Source organism: Sciurus carolinensis, chromosome 2 (genome assembly GCF_902686445.1).
Source record: "Sciurus carolinensis chromosome 2, mSciCar1.2, whole genome shotgun sequence".
Taxonomy (NCBI): Eukaryota; Metazoa; Chordata; class Mammalia; order Rodentia; family Sciuridae; genus Sciurus; species Sciurus carolinensis.
The window spans coordinates 117,032,669-117,056,055 of NC_062214.1; the positions used below are offsets into that span (position 1 = coordinate 117,032,669).

The window sequence follows — 23,387 nt, forward strand, 5'->3', positions numbered from 1 at the left end:
CATTTCACAAGGTCAGATTCCTAAGTCCTTCCCTAAAAGCATTCAGTAGGGATGGGAATTGTGTTTTTATTTAGCTCCTCAGATATTCTGCATAAGGACTACACTTTGAAACACACTGAAATTGTAACAAAAAAAGCTTTGGGAAAATTACAAAAATTGAAGTTAAGTAGAAACTAACTGGTTAGTTACATAGCTGACATCGTACAAGGGTGTAATTGAACTGTATCACGTAAGTCACAAGGTGTGCTTTCAAATGTATACTCAATCCAAAGTCAAATGTTCTAAAGAGATTTGGGAAAAAAATATAAAGGTTTAAGAGAAGAGTATACCTGCCCTCCCCTCTTCTCCTCTCCTCAAGTCCTGAAATGACTTTGAATTTCTCTCCAGTTTCTGCATTTTTTATTAAAGATCCTTTTTTCTCCTCAAGTTCTAAGGTTACTTTTTTTATTAGTTTTCTCTCAGTGACTTGGATGGGAAATAGTTATAAGACTGCATTTTTTTTCTTTATCTAGCAGATCTTATTTTTACTAGATTTAGTTTTATCATTTAAAACATATTAGCTGGCAAAATAAACCTTGAGTCCTTTTTCCTACAGGTAATGTCTCGTTGGGAAGAATATATCAGCAAAGTAAAAAATAAAGGCAGTACATTACCAGATGTTACGGAAATCTCCACTTTTTTCCCTTTCCATGAATATTTTGCAAATGCTCCTCAACCCATTTTTAAAGGCAGATCTTACGAAGAAGACATGGAAATTGCTGAAGGATGTTTCAGGCATATAAAGAAAATCTTTACTCAGCTTGAGGTAAGAATTCTCATGTGCTTTTAATTTTCCTTTAAAGATTTTTTATTTTGTTTAGTGTTTTTTGTTTAATGAAGTAATTGTGGAATGTTTAGATGTTACAAATCAGATTGTTACTTTTAAGTGAAATTATTAAAAACACATTTATAGTTTTAGTTCAAGAAATAAGCAAAAATTAAGATGAGTTATATCCTCATTATTCTGATTTTTCTGATGTGAAGGTCTTAGTTCTTAAGAAAAGAATGCTTCCATCAGGAAATTTAACAGCTCCCTTCTACCCATCTCCCCCCTCCCCAATTTGGTGCTGGAGATCAAACCCAGGGCCATACTAGGCAAGCAGTTGAGTTCTGAGCTATGCCCCCAGCCCCAGTGATAGTTCTTTGAGAATTTGAAACTACCACGTGGCCTTTCTTAGTTTCTCATACCTCTTGATCAGTAGGCAAAATGTGAAGTTTCATTGTTAGCCAGGATGATTGATCCTGATATTAAAATTAAATAAGAATCATCAGTACACAGAGGAGACAGAGAAGATACATCTGGAACCCTAGGTTCCCTGGGATGTCTCCCTGTAGCAAACATCATTGGAAAAATATAGCAATCATATAAAATATGATAATAAATAAAACTTTAAAACCTGTGAAGGAATGTAATATTGTATTTATGCTTCAATAAACATTAAGTCAAAGGGAAAATATACTCAATTCATAACAGTAGCTGCCTTACAAAGGAGTAAGTACCTTACTTACCTGTAAGTAAGTACAGGTAAGACTGGTACCTTACCTGTATCAGTGATGTTTAAATTATTAAAGAAACAAGGTAAAAATATTAAAAAGATTTGGTTCAGTAGGGTAATGTTCAGATTTAATAAACTTGATATGGGGCACTCTGCCTGGGCCTGTTTGTTCCTCACACCTTCTGTTGTCCATCCTCAACTTCCACTGTGGTTGAGATTCAGGCTGATCTTTGCAGTTTTCATGTCCCAGCTGCTTATGTCAGTTGACTTAAAGCTATGTTTAACCACATCTTGAGAGATGAGGCAGGAGTTTAGAAAAGGGAGAAGCCAAGGTATTTCTTCTTCAGTGACCTCTGCCTTGTGTTTCATCTCCTCCATGACTCCTGGATTGGCCCACTGGGGTTCCAACTTGTTTTGTGACCTGTGACCCTACTCACTTATCTCTGATAACACCAGTTTTACCTTTTATCCTCCCTAGTCTAGGAGTGGCAGAGACTTCCTGCTCTTCTCAGTTTCAGGGTTACTTTATTCCCATGTTGACTTTTCAGGTCATTTGTCATCTGTATAACCTATTCATTGCTTAAATTCCTTTCTTTATAAATATTTGAAATAGTTTGTTTTCTAGAGGAATCTTGAATAATACAGATACAATAGTTATTGATATTTTATTCAATTATCTTGTTTATATTCTGAATATTTAATCTTACACACGCATGCACACACATACACACACACACCAGTCCAATTGTAGCTTGATTATCAGCTATTATTTGAACTCAGTTGGCACCCAAATAATAATAATGAACAGGATTATGATTCATTAGGCTTAGTTTATTATATATTCATATTAATTTCTCACGAATCATCTGATTGACTGGATTGTATAGTTTTATGCATAAACTGTATTTGTTACCCTAAAGTAATCTTTCACTCATCCCCACCTTGTAGGAATTCAGAGCCTCTGAACTGCTCCGCAGTGGACTGGACAGATCTAAATACCTGTTAGTGAAGGAAGCCAAAATCATTGCTATGACCTGTACTCATGCTGCCTTAAAACGCCATGATTTGGTAAAGTTAGGTTTTAAGGTAAAGATTTACATTTTAGTTCCTTACTTCATCTCTATTAAATTGTTAGTTTTTTGTTTTTTTACTTTTTTTTTTTTTTCAATTACCTAGCTTTTTTCCTTGGATATTGGCTAACTCCTATGAAAGTTCTCATTTATAAGTTTCTTTAAAATGTCTCTTTAATGTGAATAATAATATCCCATGTTTATATGATTAGTGAACTTAAATCTAATTTTTCTAAGTTTGGTTATTAGTATTTTGTCTACTAATTAGCATAACCATGTGGTTGCTTAACCAGATTCTCAAACTTGTTAAGGTTCTTTTGGGGGGTTGGGGGTCAGTACTAGGTATTGAACACACAGGGACACTTAACCACTGAGCCATATCCCAGCCCTTTTTATATTTTATTTAGAGACAGAGCCTCACTAAGTTGCTGAGACTGGCTTTGAACTTGTGATCCACCTGCCTCAGCCTCCCAGGCCGCTGGGATTACAGGCATGTGCCACTGTGCCTGGCAAGGTTTTACTTTAAGTATCACTTGTTAAAAAAATCTCCAAACAGAACTAAAAACTATAAGTAACATGTCACAACGTTTGTTACTTGTAAGACATTTGTATGTTTACATTATTCAAATATTGAATATGCATCTAAAATGAGATGTTTTTATCACATGACAAAGACAAAAGGATGGCCTGATAGCCTGTTAACCTATGACTGAATTAAAGTAGGGTAATGATGGAGCCAAAAATTCGAATTTGCAGACTCTTTATGACTTTGATACTGATATTTACCTAAACTCCAATTTTAATACAAATCATTTAATTTTCCTGCAGTTGGTTTATGTGTTTAAAATAGGTTTGTATACTTGTTTGAATTCAAAGTTAGCCATTCATTTGTTTATGAAAGTAACAGGATTTTAAGATATATGATCAAATTGAAAGATAGTGCTAAATAAATTCAAGATGATAGAATTGTTATCTTGAAGGAGAGGTTCCTCAGGTGCAAGGTAGGACAAATACGATAATTTGTTAAAAAGTAGTGTGAACTTACCCCAGTGGTGTGAATTTACCCTTTTGCAAATTATTAGTGAGAAGTTTTCACCTGAATATTTTGTTCTTGAGACTGTCATATAAAACATACTTTGAATTTGATATTAAATTCTATTATTTAAATAACAAGGGGAATTATACTAGCGTTTTATTCTTTCATGCAGTTTTTCACACAAATTCCAAAAATATTGTTGCTTATCAAATTTTCATTAATCCTATTCTGTACTTAACATATCTAAAGGTGTTTAGCATGAGTGGTGAAAGATTTTTTTAAATATTTTTAATGCTGTACTTAGTTTTTCAAACCTAAGAGTTTATTAACCTATAGATCTACTTAACATAAGAGAGTTAGTCCTCTACTCCCTTGAGCAGGCCGTAAGACTTTTTTTTTTTCCTTCCCCCTGACACAGTGTGAAAGATTTGAAATCAGAAGGGGATGTGATCCTATGACTGTTTGCCAGTGGCTTAAGGGAAGCAAGACAGGAAGGGAAAGGACTAATGTGGTGGCCTGACTAGAGGGTTAGTTCTGGTAGAAATAGTGAAAAGTAAAATAGATTCTAGAGGGAGTTTTGAAGGTAAAATTGACACACTTTGGTGTTGGATGGAATGCCTAGGGTCAAGACAGAAATGGATTGTCAGGATGAGTGTAGGATTCATAAAGGGAAAAAAATTACTCCAAAATACTATCCAGGGTAAGAATATAGAAATGGGGCTGGGGATATAGCTCAGATGGTAGAGTGCTTGCAAACAAGGCCCTGGGTTCAATCCCCAGCACTGCAAAAAAAAAAAAAAAAAAAAAAAAAAAAAGGAAATTAAGAATATAGAAATGACCTCATATATACCAATAAATCAATTCTTGCTTATGTAGAATGTAAAGAAATAAAATGAAAAGAACTAAATAGATACTGCAATCCAGGATATGATGTACAAGATCTACTCAATGCAAACATAGTTAGGGGGAGGGAGGGTCTTTCCTTAGGTTAGAGATGTGAATTGCAGATGCAGGCATATAATGATAAATAAAGAATTTATATGTTATTTTTATCTGAAATTCTTATGTTTTTGACAGTTGTTATGATTGTAGTGGTAGTTGTTTGGCATTTGAAGTATTTTTCAACAAGTTTTTCTCTTTTTTTAGTATGACAACATTTTAATGGAAGAGGCTGCTCAAATTCTGGAGATAGAAACTTTTATACCTCTTCTCCTACAGGTAAGAAATTAAGATCAGAAACAAAAAGATTTAAGAAGTCTTGAGGAAAACATCTGAAAGCTGTACAGTTTAGAGGTGCTACTTTTCACAATTTTATGTTCTCTTTAAAAATTCATTTTGTTTGCCATTCTATTTTAAGTCTGCAAGTTTCCTTTAATCTATTTATAGACCATTTAGTAATTTGTTTTGCTTTTGGGAATACTATTCTAAAAATTCATAGTTTATATCTACAAAAAGTGGCTTTGGGAAGACAGGAATTTTATTTAAGAAATTACATTGTTATGCATTTTAAGAGGAAGATGTTATATTTTTCATTTCTTTTGTTAGAGTTATTCTGGAATGGTTTCTGATGTTCACTGAATACTTTGGTTTATTTTATGGCTGTTTTTGAGGTAAATGGTGATAAATTAAGAATTTTCTTTATGTACAATATTCTTCACTATTGAAGCATTAAAAACAATGTGGAATTCTCTGTGTAATTTAGAGTAGTTATATTTTTAATTGAGTTAGAAAAATTTTTATAAGCCAAACTATCTGGAACTTGGAATATGTTTTATTCAACACAGGCTATGTTTCAAGGAATAAGGAAGCATGTAAAGTAGGTAATTAGTAGTAGTGGAGGAAATTAGAGAAGATAGTTTTTACCGTCTCAAGTTCAGAACAGGCATAATTGTTAAACAAAGTGTTTACTTTGCCATTTCTCCATTTCTCTTTGGGTCTTCTCTCTCTCTCTCTCTTTTTTTTTTTCCCCTGTGACTTTACCAAATGTTAACCTAAGCCTTCAAGACTTCTTTAGATTGCCCTGTTGAAGTAGGCTAATTCCATGCTTACTTCTTCAAGTCTTTCTCCCTCCTTTGCCCAATGTCAGCCAAGAGCAGTGGTACCCATACCTGATTGGTACATTATACTACAAATTTGCCAGACTCCTCTATGGGATCTGGCGAAGGTCGAGAATTTAACTTAATGATGCCATTTGATGAAGAAAAGTCTTTTGCACAATAACTGACTAATGCATTAAGTGTAGTATTTTACCATTTTCTACCTTTCATTCCTAGAATCCTCAGGATGGATTTAGCCGACTGAAACGATGGATCATGATTGGTGATCATCACCAGTTACCTCCAGTCATTAAGAACATGGCCTTTCAGAAGTATTCAAACATGGAGCAGTCTCTCTTTACTCGCTTTGTCCGGGTTGGTGTTCCTACTGTGGACCTCGATGCTCAAGGGAGAGCCAGAGCAAGGTAAAGGCAACAGAGAGAAAAAACATTTCTCTGAAGAACATCAGCTCTATTATCCAAATATTTGTGAACATCTCTTATATAAGGTTTTACTTGTCATTTGCAAATCTGAAAGTACCTTTATTGCTCTCTGCATTAAAGGTGTGATTTGACCAAATAAGTTATTGTCTTCATTATATTGAGACTAACTTAAGCGGCTTATAATCTAAAAACTTCACTTGTTCCTACCTGTTTCTTCATGTCCCTAAAAGATAAAGAGTTAATATATTTTTGAAACCTAATGCAAAAGTATACCAGAGATTACAACAGTTCTCACTTCATGAAATACCATCCCCATCTTGTAGTTACTCCAATGTCCTCAATTTACAGATTCTTCCCTGATTTTTTAATTTATGGCATAACAATAGCAGTTACCTCAAAGAGTGCTACCATTTTGTAATGTTTTCAGTCTCTTGACCACTGGTTACTTGAAGTAAAGAGACTAAGGATGAAAAAAATTATTGCTAACATGGTGAGAAAAAAATGAGCAACATGAAAATTAAAGAAAGTAAAATCTCCTTAGAAACCTCCTATGTGTATTAAAAGGGATTCAGCATTGCTAATCTTTCCTGTTTTGCGGGGGGATTTGTCTTTGGAAAGCTTGTGCAACCTTTACAACTGGCGATACAAGAATCTAGGAAACTTACCCCATGTGCAGCTCTTGCCAGAGTTCAGCACAGCAAATGCTGGCTTACTATATGACTTCCAGCTCATTAATGTTGAAGATTTCCAAGGAGTTGGAGAATCAGAACCTAATCCTTACTTTTATCAGGTAAGAAAAAATGTGAAACTTTTAAGTTTATTTTGCATTTGCCTGGTTGAAATACTACCTAATTGAGTGATACTGAACCATTTGGCTAGCCATTGGAAATAAGGAAAGTTTAGAGCCCCACCTTACAACACAAAAGTCATCAATTTTCAGATGAATTAAAGGTACATCAAACGTACTAGAAAGTACTAGAAGTTAATATTAATGAATATACAATGTTGTAAGAAAGAGCTTCCTAAGCTTGTTAATAAAAGCAAAAGTCAGGGCTGGGGATATAACTCAATTGGTAGAGTGCTTGCCTCATAAGCACAAGGCCCTGGGTTCAAATCCCCAGCACCGCAAAAAAAAAAAAAAAAAAAAAAAAAAAGTCATAAAAGAAAAATATTGATTGATTCAAGAGAAAAATTAACATTCTCAAATAATGGGTTGAATTCTGCATATTTTGTATAATTCTTTCAATTTTAAAATTAATCCCCTAACAGAGAAATACAATAATAATAGGAATAATTCATTTCCCAAAAAAGTTAATAGATTTATAACAGTTAATCAGTCACTGGTTCAGACAATACTCAGTGTTGGAGTAGGTTTGGGGGAATTCTCATACAGTGCTAGTAGGAAAATAATTTGTAAACAGTGGATAATACGTATTTAAACAGTATTCTCACTTCTAGGAATTTATCCTAAAGAAATAATTGGGCAGCTTTGCAAAGATTTACATCCTAGAATGTTCATCACTGCAAAGTATTTTGGAAATGAAAAACAGTTCAAATATCTACCAGTAGGGATTAAATTATTACATATCCATTGAACTACTGAATAATAATGAAAAATAATAACATTATGTTTGTTTATTGACAGGAAAACGATTTATGCTGTATCAAATTAAAAGCATAAGTTGCTAAGCATATCTGTAGTGTCTCACTTGTTTATTGAAATGAAACAGCAAAATATCTATAGAAATAGATACAGATACCTATACAAAAAGATCTGACAGTGTATGCACCAAAAGATAACAAACTCTGTGGAGTTATTTTTAATTTTTCTTTTTTTTCTTCTAACAGCAAAATATCCAATTTATGTTGTTGTATAAATTAGATACCTTGAGTTATACATGAAAAAGTTGTACATACCATTGACTTAAATGTATATATCTCTGTATCTATATCTATATATAATATATGGCCATAACTCATGAAAATTCTATTATCTCTCCAAATATTTGCTTGTATTAAATTAGGTTACTCTATTTGTATACTTACAGCCTGGGAACACATGTGACCTTTAAGTGATAACTTTTAAAAATAGTAGAACCTAATTCAGATTGGTAATATGTTTCATAATTAGCCACCTGTGAAGATGATTAAGAATTCTGTCAGTATTCTTTTGATGTTTTCATTATGTAATGGTTTTGGAATTTCCCTTTTGAGTCAGTTTCACTACCTAAGCTACACTGTAGTATTGATCTGGAACATTATTATCCTGTTTGGTTCTCTGTTTTCTCATTAGTCTTAACTCCAGATGAGTTTTCTGTATTTTAGGAAATTAATGTATTTTTAAATGATGGTTTATATTTTACTGTTAAATATATTTCTGAACATTTGAAAACCTTATCCCCCTAAATAAGAACACTTTGCATTTAAACAATATATTTGAAACATTAGTGTCTAAAAGGGAGAGAATAGATGGACAGATTAATAAAAGTCACTAATTTAAAAAGATCTTATCTTGCCCAAGTCCTAAAATGTTTGTTAAAATATAATTCACATTGTTTTATTGTTAATACTTTATGTCTGACCTTTGAGCCAAATATCAAGTTGAGCAGTGTTTATTTTTCACATTAATAAAGAAATGGACTTTATTTGTTGAGAACTCACTTCATTTGTCTTGCCAAAGATACTCAAATCCTGAAAACTGAATTCCAGCCCAAACTTATATTATGGTCATTTCCATGATTCCCAGTTCGTTCCTTTATCTATATTAGAACTGATACTTCAATAAATGTATGTTGCTTCCAATATAGAAAATAGAAAGATTTACAGTCATGTGGCTGCTTTTCTTTCCCATCTTCCAAAGGACTAGAAAATTTAAACGACAGAGATAACTTGGTCTTTGTGTTATCAAGAACCAGAATATAAATGATATTTCTGAAGGTCTTCCAGTAATTTTCCTATTGCCTTTGTCTAAAATCCAGCTTCTTATCTTTGTTTCTTCATTTCATGTGTGTGCTCATTTTGCTTTCTTCTCTCATCTAGTACTTCGAATTTAGTGTCTCTTCTACTGGACTAAACTGTATGATTCCTCACTTTGAACTTAGACTAGATGTGCACTAGCTTCTTGGATAAGTTACTTTGTTCTTTGATATTACAATTTCTTTTTATAACTACAATTTCACTATACTGAAAAAATATTATTGATGTACAGTGTGATTGTTTTGGTCCTAGGACTATCAGGCCTTCACATTGGTGACTTTTGTGTTATGACTATGCTATGTATTATACATATGTTCCAAATATCAAAGTTTTTATCAGTATTAACCTAGAATAAGGTTATTCCTCAATTTTACCAAAATGTTCACTTGTCTAGGTTATTAGCTTCACTTTTTTTGAGGTGTATTAGATAAACCATTTTCTCTATAAAATCGAAACAAAAGGAAATAAATGCACAATCTAATTATGTTTGCATTACAGAATCTTGGAGAAGCAGAATATGTAGTAGCACTTTTTATGTATATGTGCTTACTTGGTTACCCTGCAGACAGGATCAGTATTCTAACAACTTACAATGGCCAAAAGCATCTTATTCGTGATATCATCAATAGACGATGTGGGAATAATCCATTGATTGGAAGACCAAATAAGGTAATTTTATGAATATAGTATGTTCTCTTATTCATCATTTTGGCAACATTGGAGTGGTTTATATTTTTATGAGTTACTCATACTACTCCACCTTGCCATTTTGCTGTCTCCTCTTAAGATATGTGAGAAAGTGAAATAATAGGAACTATAAATAATTCTTTGGCAACAGTTTTACTGGTTTGCTACGAACTTCCATCTCAACTACCAGTTTGAAAATTTTTGTTGGCATTCATCAGACGTATTTTTAAAACATTTAATTGGTAAAATGGTAGGTAACAATTTCATTATAATTTAGGTACTATTACAGAGATATGAACTGTAGCATTTTTTTTGTTTGTTTTGCACCGAGATAATTTGGATGCTTTTTAGTGTATACATAGGAGGCTAAAGGTCATCTTGAAGGATAAAGAAAGTTTGTATAGTATATAGTATATAGTATATAGTATATAGTATAGACCTAAGGATTTTGAAAAATTTTTTAAGTAATGAAAAATGATAAGTAATATCAAAAGTAAATATGCTTTAAACATTGATGTAGCTGCATCACTGTAGTATGCTGATTTTAAGTCCTCTGGGTATAAACCAAGGAGTGGGATAGCTGGGTCAAATGGTGGTTCCATTCCAAGTTTTCTAAGGAATTTCTATACTACTTTCCAGAGTAGTTGCACCAATTTGCAGTCCTACTAGCAAGGTATGAGTGTACCTTTTTCCCCACATCTTCGCCAACATTAATTGTTGTTTGTATTCTTGATAATAGCCATTCTGACTGGAATGAGATGAAATCTTAGAGTAGTTTTGATTTTCATTTCTCTAATTGCTAGAGACGTTGAACATTTTTTCATAAATTTATTGATCGATTGTGTATCTTCTGTGAAGTGTCAGTTCCTTTGCCCATTTATTGATTGGGTTATTATTGTTTGTTCGTTTTTTGGTGTTAAGTTTTTTTGTGTATATATCCTGGAGATTAGTGCTCTATTTGATATGTTTGTGGTAAAGATTTTCTCCCATTCTTTAGGCTCTCTCTTCACGTTATTGATTGTTTCCTTAGCTGAGAAGCCTTTTAGTTTTAATTCGTACCATTTATTGATTCTTGATTTTATTTCCTGTGCTTTAGGAGTCTTGTTAAGAAAGTCAGGTCCTAAGCTGATAGGATGAAGATTTGGGCCTACTTTTTCTTCTATTAGATGCAGGGTCTCTGGTCTAGCTCAGTTCACAATAGCTAAACTGTGGAACCAACCTAGATGCCATGCCCTTCAATAGATGAATGGATAAAGAAACCGTGGTATATATACACAATGGAATATTACTCAGCCTTAAAGGAGAATAAAATTATGGCATTTGCAGGTAAATGGATGGAGTTGGAGACTATCATGCTAAGAGAAATAAACCAGTCCCCAAAAAACAAAGGCCAAATGTTTTCTCTGATATGTGAATGCTGATCCATAATGGGGGGGTCGGGTAGCAAGGGAAGAATGGAGGAATTTTAGATTGGGCAGAGAGGAGTCGGGGGAGGGGAGGGAACATGAGGGTGGAAAAAATGGTGGTATGAGATGGACATCGTTACCCTAGGTACATGTATGAGCGATTGCATAAATGGCATGACTCTACATCATGTACAACCAGAGAAGTGAAAAGTTGTTCTCCATTCTTGTACAACAAATCAAAATGCATTCTGCTATCATGTATAACTAATTAGAACAAAAATTTTAAAAATATGTAAATTAAAGTAAAAAGCCTTTAAAAAAACTAAATATGCTTGACTTTATTAATGGGTTTAATAAATTAGAATAACAAAATATAATTATAGCATTACTGATTATTGTAACTGTAGTAAGAAACATGACTATGTAAAGGCTCTTTAACCTTTTCTTGGAAATCGACCAAAAATAACAGAAAAATGGAGGAAGAGGGGACAAATTCCATTTTTAATGAGAATAGACAGATCAGGTGGCTAAAATCTGGAAGAAAATATAGGTGGAAAAGAATTCTGAGAACCTATTATTCAAGTGCCAGCAAAAACATACTCTGAAGATGAGAAACATACTTTAAAGGATGAAGTCATACCCTTGCTTTTCAAATGCAGATGTTGGACTGGTTCAAAGAAACCTGCAGGTGATCTATATTTGCTGAATATAGACTCTACAGTAGCAGAGGAAAAGAAGGCCTTTTGTTGTGAAAATCACCTGTCCTTTAGAAAACCGCCCGTTGCTCACCCTTAGCTGATTTAAGAAACCCACTTATTCAGGGATGAATTTTGAAAAGAACTATCACAAGTGCTCAACTTATATAGGGAAAAAAATGAGTAAAAGAATATCAAAACCTAGATAAGATAGGCTGGACGCTGTGGTGCATGCCTGTATTGCAGCTACTTGAAGGGCTGAACCACTAGGCTCCTTTGAGGCTAGCCTGTGTAACAGTGAGACCTTGACTAGAAAAAAAAAATTTTTTTTAAAATACTTATTGAAGTAACCATTTTATAAAGAAAGGCTACAAAACAAAGAAATGCAAGAATTCAGGAAGAAATTAAATGTAAGGCAGAAGAAAATAAAATCATAGGAGTTAAAAACAAAATCAGTAGGAATAGAGAGGAATAAACACTACAGAGTACTGTGTAAGAAGAGAATTAAAAAGAGAAACTGATAACTTTGAAGTATAGAGTTTAGAAACAGAACTCAGAAGATGGGAAAATCTCCCGTGTTCTTGGATAGGCAAAATTAATAATCAAAATGACCATACTACCAGAAGAGTTATACAGATTTAATACAATTCCTACTAAAATCCCAATGACATTCTTCCTGGAACTAGAAAAAGTAATCATGAAATTCATTTGGAAAAATAAGAGACCCAGAATAGCCAAAGCAATCCTTAGCAAGAAGAGTGAAGCAGGAGGCATCACAATACCAGACCTTGAACTATACTACAGAGCAGTAGTAACAAAAGCAGCATGGTATTGCCATCAAAATAGACATATAGACCAATGGTACAAAATAGAAGACACAGAGACAAACCCACATAAATACAGTTATCTTATACTAGACAAAGGCTCCAAAAACATACATTGGAGAAAAGATTGCTTCTACAACAAGTGGTGCTGGGAAAACTGAAAATCCATATGCAGCAAAATGATATTAAACCCCTATCCCTCACCCTGCACAAAACTCAAAGTGGATCAAAGACCTAGGAATTAGACCAGAGACCAGCACTAAGTAGAAGAAAAAGTAGGCCCAAATCTTCATCATATTGGTGTAGGACCAGACTTCCTTAATAAGACTCCTAAAGCACAAGAAATAAAATCAAGAATCAATACATGGGATGGATTTAAACTTAAAACCTTTATCTCAGCAAAGGAAACAATGTGAAGAGAGAACCTACAAAGTGGGAGAAAATCTTTACTACACACACTTCAGATAGAGCACAAATCTCCAGAATTTATAAAGAACTCAAAAAACTTAACATCAAAAAAACAAATAATAATAACCCAATCAATAAATGGGCTAAGGAACTGAGTAAACACTTCATGGAAGAAGATATACAATTGATCATCAAATATATGCAAAAATGTTCAACATCTCTAGTAATAAGAGAAATGCAAATCAAAACTACCCTAAGATTTCATCTTACTCCAATTAGAATGACTTTTATCAAGAATACAAGCAACAACAGGTGTTGGTGAGGATGTGGGGAGAAAGGCACACTTATACATTGCTGGTGGGATTGCAAATTGGTGCAGCCACTCTGGAAAGCAGTATAGAGATTCCTCAGAAAACTTGGAATGGAACCACCATTTGACCCAGCTATCCCACTCCTCGGTTTATACCCAGAGGACTTAAATTCAGTATACTACAGTGACACAGCCACATCAATGTTTATAGCTGCTCAATTCACAATAGCTAAACTATGGACCAACCTAGATGTTTTTCAACAGATGAATGGATAAATAAAATGTGTGTGTGTATATATATATACACACACACACACATATATATGTGTATATATATATACACACATATATGTATGTGTGTGTGTATATATATATACACATATATGTATATGTATGTATGTATATGTGTGTATATATATATATGCACACATATATATACACCCACACACATAATGGAATATTACTCAGCCTTAAGAAGGAATGAAATTATAGCATAAATGCAGGTAAATGAATGGAGCTGGAACATATCATGCTAAACAAAATAAGAAATAAGAAAATGGAATAGGAGGGTTCTGGGTTTGGGCTGCAGGGTGGGCTCAGTGATGTTAGCAAGGACTGAAGTTCATTTCATCATTCTGCCCTACCAGTCTGTGTGTGAGCCTAGCTCACAGATAAGTTATCCACCTGGTTAGGATAGCAACAGAATTTCCAGGTGTAACACCACACATAACAACAGAGGACTTATATCTAGAATGTATACAAACTTCTATAAAAGTCCTTAAACAGCATAATACAAAAATGGGAAAATTAATTGAACAGGTACTTCATACAAGAAGACCTACAAATAGCCAGTAAGACCCCCAAAATGCTTACCATCATCAATTATCAAAGAAATGTAAATTAAAACAATAATATACTACTACACATCCAATGGAATAGGTAAATTTAAAAGATTGACAGATTACCAAGTGTTGACAAGGATGTGGAGCAACTTGGAACTCATGAACTGGAACATTGCTGGTGAATATGTATATTGGTGGTGGTGCAGTTTTGGAAAACAGTTTGACAGTTTCTTGTCAAGCTTAAGCATACACTTAACCATTTAGCCCAGTAATTTTACTCCTAGGTATTTATACCTAGGAGTAACCTAGGAGTAAATAGCTAGGAAACTATATGTCAACAAAAATATTTGCACTTGAATATTCAATGCAGCTCTGTTCAAAATAGCCACAAACTAGAAACAACCCAGATATCCATGAACAGGTGAATAGTCAAACAAATTGTGGTGTATTCATTCAACAGAAGAGAACTCAGAAGCAAACAAAACAGTGTGAACATCTGTGCAGAATGCATGGGGAAATCTCAACATTATGCTGAGTGAAAGAAACTAGACAGGAGCCTGTGCTTTTTGATTCCACTCTTAGGGTATTCTCAAACTTGAAAAAAATTATTTACAGTTCTTGTGCATGTGTAAATATGCAACAACAAATCTTAACATGATGTACAATGATAATGAACCAATAAATGTGGAAAAAAATGATACTTCATAGTGACAGAAAATAGATGAGTGATTGCCTAGAGCTGATAGGATGCAGATTTGACTACAGTTGGACTTTAGGTGATGGACATTTTATTGTGGTGTTAACATGGGAATTAATTAAACTAATCAAATTATATACTTAAAATGAGCACATTTTCTTGTATAAAGTACATCTTTGTGAAGTTAACTTAAAAAGAAGTGTCTTATTAATTTCTAAATGCAGAGAAACTATAAATTATAGTTTGTTAGAGAGCAAGCAGAGAATTTTTTTAATTGATAAAAAAGGGATTATGTCCTACTTGTTAAACCTTTCTGAACTTCCCTGATTGCAGATATGTTTTCAAACTGAACAAAAAGTACCATGAAGATTATTTATTGTTATTCTTGTTTGTTTATATAACAGGAATGCTATGGACAACTAGTATGAATGTATATTAAGTTTTAAGTTTAATCAACAAGTATACTGAGATATATTTCTGAGTATTAAACTGGGACACTACTGGTTAATAAGGTAGACATAGTGCCTGCTTTCATGAAACTTGGCAGTCTATAATAGGAGACTCTGAATTCTAAAAATAATTCAATTATTAGCAAAGATAAAGACAAGTGTCACTAAGTGTGAATAACACAAGAATATTGGGTAATATGGTTTCTGCAATCTGTTTAACTGTTCAGTAACTTGCTTTTACAATTCCAATCATGTGACTGTTTCTTTAGAGAGTGATGAAGAGTAACATGATTATTCCTAGTACATTGTTCAAATAATCTCTAGAGCCTTTTTATTGTGCTTTTGAAAATATACCATGTTTCCCATTGTTTCTTCCTAGGTAACAACTGTTGATAGATTTCAAGGTCAACAGAATGATTACATTCTTCTTTCTCTGGTACGAACCAGGGCAGTGGGCCATCTGAGGTGCGTAAGAAATTTTTTTTTTTTTTTTTTTTAAGTTGTAGGTGTAGGGCTGGGGAGATAGCTCAGCTGGTAGAGTGCTTGCCTTGCAAGCACAAGGCCCTGAGTTTGATCCCCGGTACTGCAAAAAAAAAATTCTAGGTGTACCCATTACCTTCATCTAATTTATTTTTATGTGGTGCTGAGGATCAAACCCAGTGCCTTGCACGTACAAGGCAAGTGCTCTACCACCGAGCTACAACCCAGCCCCCATAGGAAAATTTTTTAACAAATTATGTAACTTTACTGTTTCCATTTTGAATCTCAGTGGCAAAGTAGTTCTAATTTTTAAGTTTAAATTATATATAGTTATAATTCATTGTTATAACAACTTCTGGTGCTTTTTGTTGGAATGTAACATTATCAGATTCCCTGTGTAGTTAACCATTGCCATTGCTTACTGGATTTTTTACTCTTTAAATGTTTTAGTAATTAGCTTTTTTACTCTTCAGTTGCTTTGAAAGATAGGAATTTTATTCAAAAAACCTTAATAGAGCTATCCTATGTCTGTTAGAAACAGTACCAGAAATTAAATCAGAGATAGTCTCTTCAGATTAAATTTTTCATTGTGTGGGGTTCTGATTTTCCTCCATACACATATTCTTTCGGTCTTAGTGTTAGGAAATAAAAGAGCCATTTGTTCTCCTAGGATTAAGAATTGTCAAAACAAACAATAATCTATTTTTATCATTTATTATGATGTATTTATTTGTTAGAGATTTATGGAAATCATATCTTTATTACAAAGTAGCCATTTAGTGTTATATAAACCTTCATCTTATATGACTTCATATAGCAAAATTATATGGAGAGTTTGTTATATTATTTTATTTGGTAGATATAAAAGGAAAAACCCCCAAGCTCTTGTATGTTATCATTAAGTCAAGATCTATTTGGAGCTTAACCCAGTGATCAAATTCCATTAGCCTAATAACTTATGTAAGAGTAAGCAAAGATGTAACATTTTAAGAAATTGTTTCAAGATGATAACATTTTAAAATAGTTTATTTTTGCTTATTTATTGAAGTTTCAAGCATGTAGAGTCTTCGCTTTTCTAAAAAACCATTCCTTTTCCTCACTGATATTTATAACTAATTATAGTTAGCCATCATTATGGTTTGCACAATTAAAATACCTCAAAATTTTATTGTATGAATTTATGAATGCTGCTTCCTCTTTTCCCCTTCATTTTTTCTTACTTTGTAGTAGTTTGCCTCTTTCGATTCCAGTGACTTTAGTTCTCTGCTGTTCTTTGCTTCATTTTTCTGAAAAATTTTTAAAGGGTTTTGATGATGACACCCTTATTGTGCAAGTTAGCTTTCTGTTACTCTGACAAAATACCTGAGCAAAACAACTTAAGGAAGGAAAGATTTATTTTGGCTCACAGTTTCAGAAATTTTAGTCTGTAGCCACTTAGTTCTGTTGTTTCTGGGCCTGTGGTATGGCAAAGTATTATGGGCATAGAGACCATGGCAGAACAAAGCTGTTCAATTCATGGTGACCAAAAAGTAGGTAGAGAAAGAGTAAGAAAGGGGCTGGTGTCTCAGTGTACCCTTCAAAGGCATGCCCTCAAGTAGTGACCTACTTCTTCCAACTAATCCCCATCTCCTGAAGTTTTTATCACCTCCCAGTGCTATGTACCAAGCCTTCAACATATAAGCTTCAACACAGATCTAAATTATAACTCTTCCAAATGAAGAGATAAAACAGAACCTGTTTTCAGTATTGTCTTGCCTATAACTTTTCAAAGCAAAAATACCTTTATCCAAATAAATTAGTCTTTGTATTTGCCAGACTTTTCTTTTAAAAATCTAACTTCTTCATCAGGGGATCATCATGTTGATGGTGTGTTAGAGCATAGATGTGTCAATTTAACTATTCTTTACAATTCCCATTACCCAGGTACCTCAGTCTAAATATCTTACCTAGACTGTTAACGAACTCTACATAGAACTTTTTGGTTTCTATGTTTCAAAAACATCTTTTTGGTTTCTAGAGCTAATCCTTCATATCCTTCCTTTTGTAAGTAGGAAAATATATTTCAGGGGACCTAGAAAACCTACTTACTTCCTGCCGTGTTTTATCTTTTAATAATAGCTTTATTGTGACAGAATTCATGTATCATACAGATCACCTATTTCATTTGTTTTTGTTACTGGGTATTGATCACAGGAATGCTTTGCCACTGAGCTGCATTCCCAGTACTTTTCATTTTTTGAGACAGGGTCTTACCAACTTCCTAAAAGTTTCAGTAAGTTGCCCATTCAGCCTCTAACTTGCAGTCTTCATGGGATTATAGGTGTATACCACTATGCCTAACCAATTTACCTAGTTTAAGTGTACAATTTAATGGGTTTTTTTTAACTGCATAATTTTAGAATTATGTACCTATCTCCACAATCAATTTTAGAACACTTTCATTGCCTAAGAAACCCTGTAATTACTAGCATTCACTCCCCTTTCCTCCCCACAAACCCTTGACAAACCACTGTTTCTTTTTCTGTCTCTGTAGATTTGTGTTTTCTGAGTACTTAATATAAATGAAATCATACAATATGTTTTTTTGTGTGTGACTGACTTCTTTATCTTAGCACAATGTGTTCAAGGTTTATTGATTTTGTAGGATGTATCAGTACTTCATTTTTATTGATCCATTCATCAGTTGATGGGCAGTGGGTTGTTTCTACTTAGTGACTATTATCAATAGAGCTGCTCTGAACATCCTTATATAAGCTTTTATGTAAGATTTGTTTTCTTTTGGGTATAAATGTAGGAGTGGAATTATTTGACCATTTGTTATCTCTATAACCTTTTAAGTAACTGGCCATGTCTAGAGCCAGATTTGGACTTTATATCTTTGCCAGAGTATCCATTTTCAAACTTGGTTTGAACTAAAGTACTGCCATATTGTTCTATCTATACCTTTTTTCATCAGGATGAACTAATTGAGTGAATAGGAACCAGATTGTTAGCTTCAGTTCCAGAGACCTGTTTGAGGACTGTGTGGAACTGTTAGAAGCCAGAGTCATGGAACATTTCTGGTCCCTTTTCCTTCATTCATTGTTCTCTTGCCCAACTGATTTGTACAGCTTAGGTACTAATGGATATGCTTGTGACCTGTTAGGGGCAAAATAGTAAGGTCAGAACTTCCTGTTATTTCTTGTTAGGGGTTCTTACAGAGTGCTGGCTTTGTTGTTGAAGAGTGTTCTTGTGCGATCCTCTTCTGGGGACTAAGAAAGAAGGTGGTAGTCTCCATGACCCTGCTTTCAAGATAGAGCTCTGAAGAACCCAGCCCACTCATGCTTTTTGTCTTTGTGTTTTGCCTTTTAGTTTTTTATGTTCATAGTGTTTGATCATTCATTTATCAATTGCTTTCAGAACTGTCTGTTATTTGCCAGTGTGCTAGCTTCTCAAAATACATAAATACAGCTTTCATGATCTCTGCCCTTGTGGAGTTTAGAATCCATTAAAAATAACATAGGAAGATCCTACACTTGAATCTGCAGATTTCAACTCACCTCTCCACATGTACAGTGGGCATGACACAAAAACCTCTTCACTGCACTGCAACACTGAGGACTGGAGGGAACAGTTCTCTCAGAGTGACTGGTGCAGTGGCCACTGTAACAGCATTGGTTCTTTCTTTGTGTTTATAGACAGACAGGTTGTGAAGGAGAGAACTGAACATAAAATAGTGATTACCTTGAAAATAGTAGTTTAAGTCATTTCCTTCCTCCTCTACTCCTTTTTTCTCCGACAATGCTGTTGAAACCATAATTTCCTTTATAATATTTTTGTGAGAACTCATGCTAAGTAGTTCAGTATTGTATATCCATTTAGGGGTATTGGAAGTACTCACCTATAGCTCTACTTCTTGGGGTTCTCAGGAAATGCGGAGAAAATAAAAAACAATTATCTTTATTACTAAAATAATCATTATTATAAAACATTGTGGCAGGAGTTACTGAGGAAGTAAAATTAGATTGATGGAGCCTAAGAATTTGGTAGGCAAAAGAATTAGGAGAGCTGGTTTGTATTTACTTAATAGCAGTAGTACAATAAATTGGTGACTGACAACTGAACTGAACCATAATATTAATAGACTTACTTGGACCTTCTAAATCAGTACATTGGATTTTTTGTGATCTTTTCCCCTTTCCCCCAAAAGCCAACAAGAGGTTAGTAATAAAGTAGTAATTTTTTACTTGATTTACTAGTCATATAACATTTATTGACTATATAGTTTACTCAATGTATTAAGTTTTAAGAAGTTTTTATTTTTTTATTGCCATAGTTTAATAGAATTTAGTGGAGTCTGTAAACAAAGAAAAAAATAAGCTGCATAAATATGTTATTAATCATGAAGTGTGTTAATAATTTTGTTTGTTTCACAAAGGGATGTTCGTCGCTTAGTAGTGGCCATGTCAAGAGCCAGACTCGGACTTTATATCTTCGCCAGAGTATCCCTCTTCCAAAACTGTTTTGAACTAACTCCAGCTTTCAGCCAACTCACAGCCCGCCCACTTCATTTGCATATAATTCCAACAGAACCTTTCCCAACCACTAGAAAGGTAGGATTTCTTTCTCTTTGTTACATAGATTAGCATTCCCCATAATGGGAAACTGGAATTCTGTTACATATAATTACAGTAGCCAGTAATATTCAGTCACTAATTTAGAATATTCCTTTCACCAATGGATGGAATTAGATTTTCTACAAAACAATATCAGCTAACTTTCACTGAGTATTTTCCAGGTGTCAGGCTATTTGCTGTTTACCTGCATTATCTCATTTCATCTCATTTCCCCTGTTCAGTAAATTTTCTTATTAACCCCATTTTATATATGGGGAAACTGAAAGTAAGAGAGGCTAAGTAGTTACAGCCATGTATCTAGTAGGTGGAAGATCCAAGATTTGAAATTCCAGGTAGTCAGACTCCAGAGTCCATATGAATAATCATATTACTTTATATCCTATCTTCTATTTTGTGAGAAGAATTAGCTATTTACTTGATAACAGAGTAATGAATAGTTTAGTTCTTAAGAACTTATGTTCTAAAGAAAAGGGGGACAGGAAAACACAAACATTTAACAAAAACATAGACTCAGAAATGCTGCTCCCTTTTCCTACCAGCCTCCCTTTGAAGGTAAGCAGTCTTTTTAGTACATATTTTATTATAGTCTTTCTGCAGAAAGAAGCAGATACTTGTTTATTTTCTTATGTTATTGTCTCTTTTATGGAGGTTAATTAGCATGCTACAGACTTTCAGGTTTTGCTTTTTTTCATTTAATGAAATGTCCTGAAGGTTCATTAGATTTTAAGTAAAATTATTTTAAATGTTCATGGTACACTTCTTACCCCCACCTCTTACACAAAAAAGAAAAAAACAAATTCTGTGCATGTTTTATAATAGTAGTAAGTATTTCTCTTTAACTGCATTTTTATTTGCTTTTTATGAAATGCTGCTATGGAAGTATAGGAAGAAAAGGGACATGTTCATTGGGGTGATGTCACATAAAACCTTGAGTGCCTGACTCTGCATTCTGGACACAGTCCCATATCTCTGTGCTTCTCAGTTGTTTGTAGACCAAATTTAGACAATTGTTCATTTTAAGATAGAATCCTTTTTCTTTATATATATTTTTTTCCTAAATTGTTTTCTGAATTGGTCCCTATCACAGAAAAGGGTAAAACTTTATAAGCATTTTGTTAGTAGGAAAGTTGTTAATCTTTATTCCAGGTCCATTCAGGAAGGAATATAAATTTTGTATGGTCTTCATTTGCTTTACTGTTTTACACTGCTACAGCAATATTTCTCAGATTGTTATGAGGCACTACTTTATAAGAATCAACTCTTTCTGTCCCAGATACATTAAATCTAAATCCCAGGGAGTTAGAGCCCAGACATGTGCAATTTAACAGTCTCCCCAAGAGGATTCTGGTAGACGTTACAAAGTTTGAAAAAGGACATTTGAATATTTACCTCCATGACTAATAGTAATAAATGTTAACTTCTTCTATTTTAGAAAAACATAAATAGGAAGAATAATTTTGGTATTTTCTTTCTAAATTATTTTATGAACACCTTTGGAGCATATACAGTGTTAGGAAATGCTACTTTAGACCATGTTGATTTTTTTCTGTATTCAAATTATTTTCTTATTAATTCTTCTACATTAATTAATAAACTAAAACCCATATTTTATTGACCAGTTCAAAATTGTATTTAAAAACTACTTACTCTTAACTTTCCTAGTCTCTAGCTTTTTTAGATTGAAAAGGAATCATTTCGTATTGGAATCTACACTGCCATTTTATGTTCTCTTACTGTGCTTGAATCCTCTAAACGCAAATGGTGCTTACTCATAAGATTGAGAAACAGCTTTCTTTTGATAGCTTAGTTTCTAGGGTTTTTCACTAGATGCTTAACTTTCATTTTGTCTTCTTCTAGAATGGAGAAAGACCATCTCATGAAGTACAGATAATAAAAAATATGCCCCAGATGGCAAACTTTGTTTACAACATGTACATGCATTTGATACAGACCACACATCATTATCATCAGGTAAGTTTTCTTAAAATTGATTCTTATGTTCCTTGTTATAGAAAGAATCTTCTCTTGCTGAATGAATCTTTGAAGTACCTTATTTCTTGTGAGGAACCAACCAAAGTAGATTGTTGTTATTCATGTAGCATTCATGTTTTTAAAACACTTTATGTACATAACATTTGGCATACAATAAAGTATGTATTTAAAATGTACAATTCAAAATATTGTGACATATGTATATACCTATCAAGCCATCATCACAATCAAGATAATGAACATCCATTATCCTCCCAAAGTCTCTTGAGCCACTTTAATCCCTCATTATCCTTCATCAGTCCCCTTTACACCTTCTCTAGGCCACCAAGGATCTGCTTTCTGCCATTATAGATTAGTCTCCATTTTCTAGGCATTTATATAAATGGAATCAAACAATATATATATATATATATATATATATATATATATTTTTTTTTTTTTTTTTTTTTTACTACTGTTACTCAGCATAATTATTTTGTATTTCATTTGTATTCCTGTTGAATATATCAATAGTCCATTCCTTTGTGTGGGTTTACAGCAGTTTGCCCATTCACTTATTGATGAGCATTTGGGTTGTTTAGTTTGGACTTTTACAAATAAAGCTACTATAAGCATTCTTGTAGAAGTCCTTGCACTTTTTCTTAGGTAAATATCTAGAAGTGGAATTGCTGGATAATATGTTAAGTATATGTTTAACTTAAGACACCACCACCCTGTTTTTCAAAGTGAAAAACAGTACCACTTTACACTCTCCAGCTTTGAGAGTCACCTATACTTGATCAACATCCTCACCTATACTTTATGGAGTATGTCTTTTTTATTTTAGCAATTCTGATATGTAGGTATATAGTAATTTCAGTGTGTTTTTAAATGTTTTATTATCCT

General features: G+C 33.4%; 1 protein-coding gene across 1 annotated transcript in view; it reads left to right on the forward strand.

Annotated features, from left to right (window-relative positions):
- Window positions 1-23,387, forward strand: part of Aqr (aquarius intron-binding spliceosomal factor) — a 105,899-nt gene that overhangs the window by 73,545 nt on the left and 8,967 nt on the right. The window contains exons 26-34 of the mRNA XM_047539593.1: window positions 596-805; window positions 2,484-2,621; window positions 4,788-4,859; window positions 5,915-6,102; window positions 6,739-6,910; window positions 9,595-9,765; window positions 15,794-15,879; window positions 20,312-20,486; window positions 22,368-22,481. Coding sequence (XP_047395549.1) covers window positions 596-805; window positions 2,484-2,621; window positions 4,788-4,859; window positions 5,915-6,102; window positions 6,739-6,910; window positions 9,595-9,765; window positions 15,794-15,879; window positions 20,312-20,486; window positions 22,368-22,481 — 1,326 coding nt within the window. The remainder of the gene's footprint in view (window positions 1-595; window positions 806-2,483; window positions 2,622-4,787; window positions 4,860-5,914; window positions 6,103-6,738; window positions 6,911-9,594; window positions 9,766-15,793; window positions 15,880-20,311; window positions 20,487-22,367; window positions 22,482-23,387) is intronic.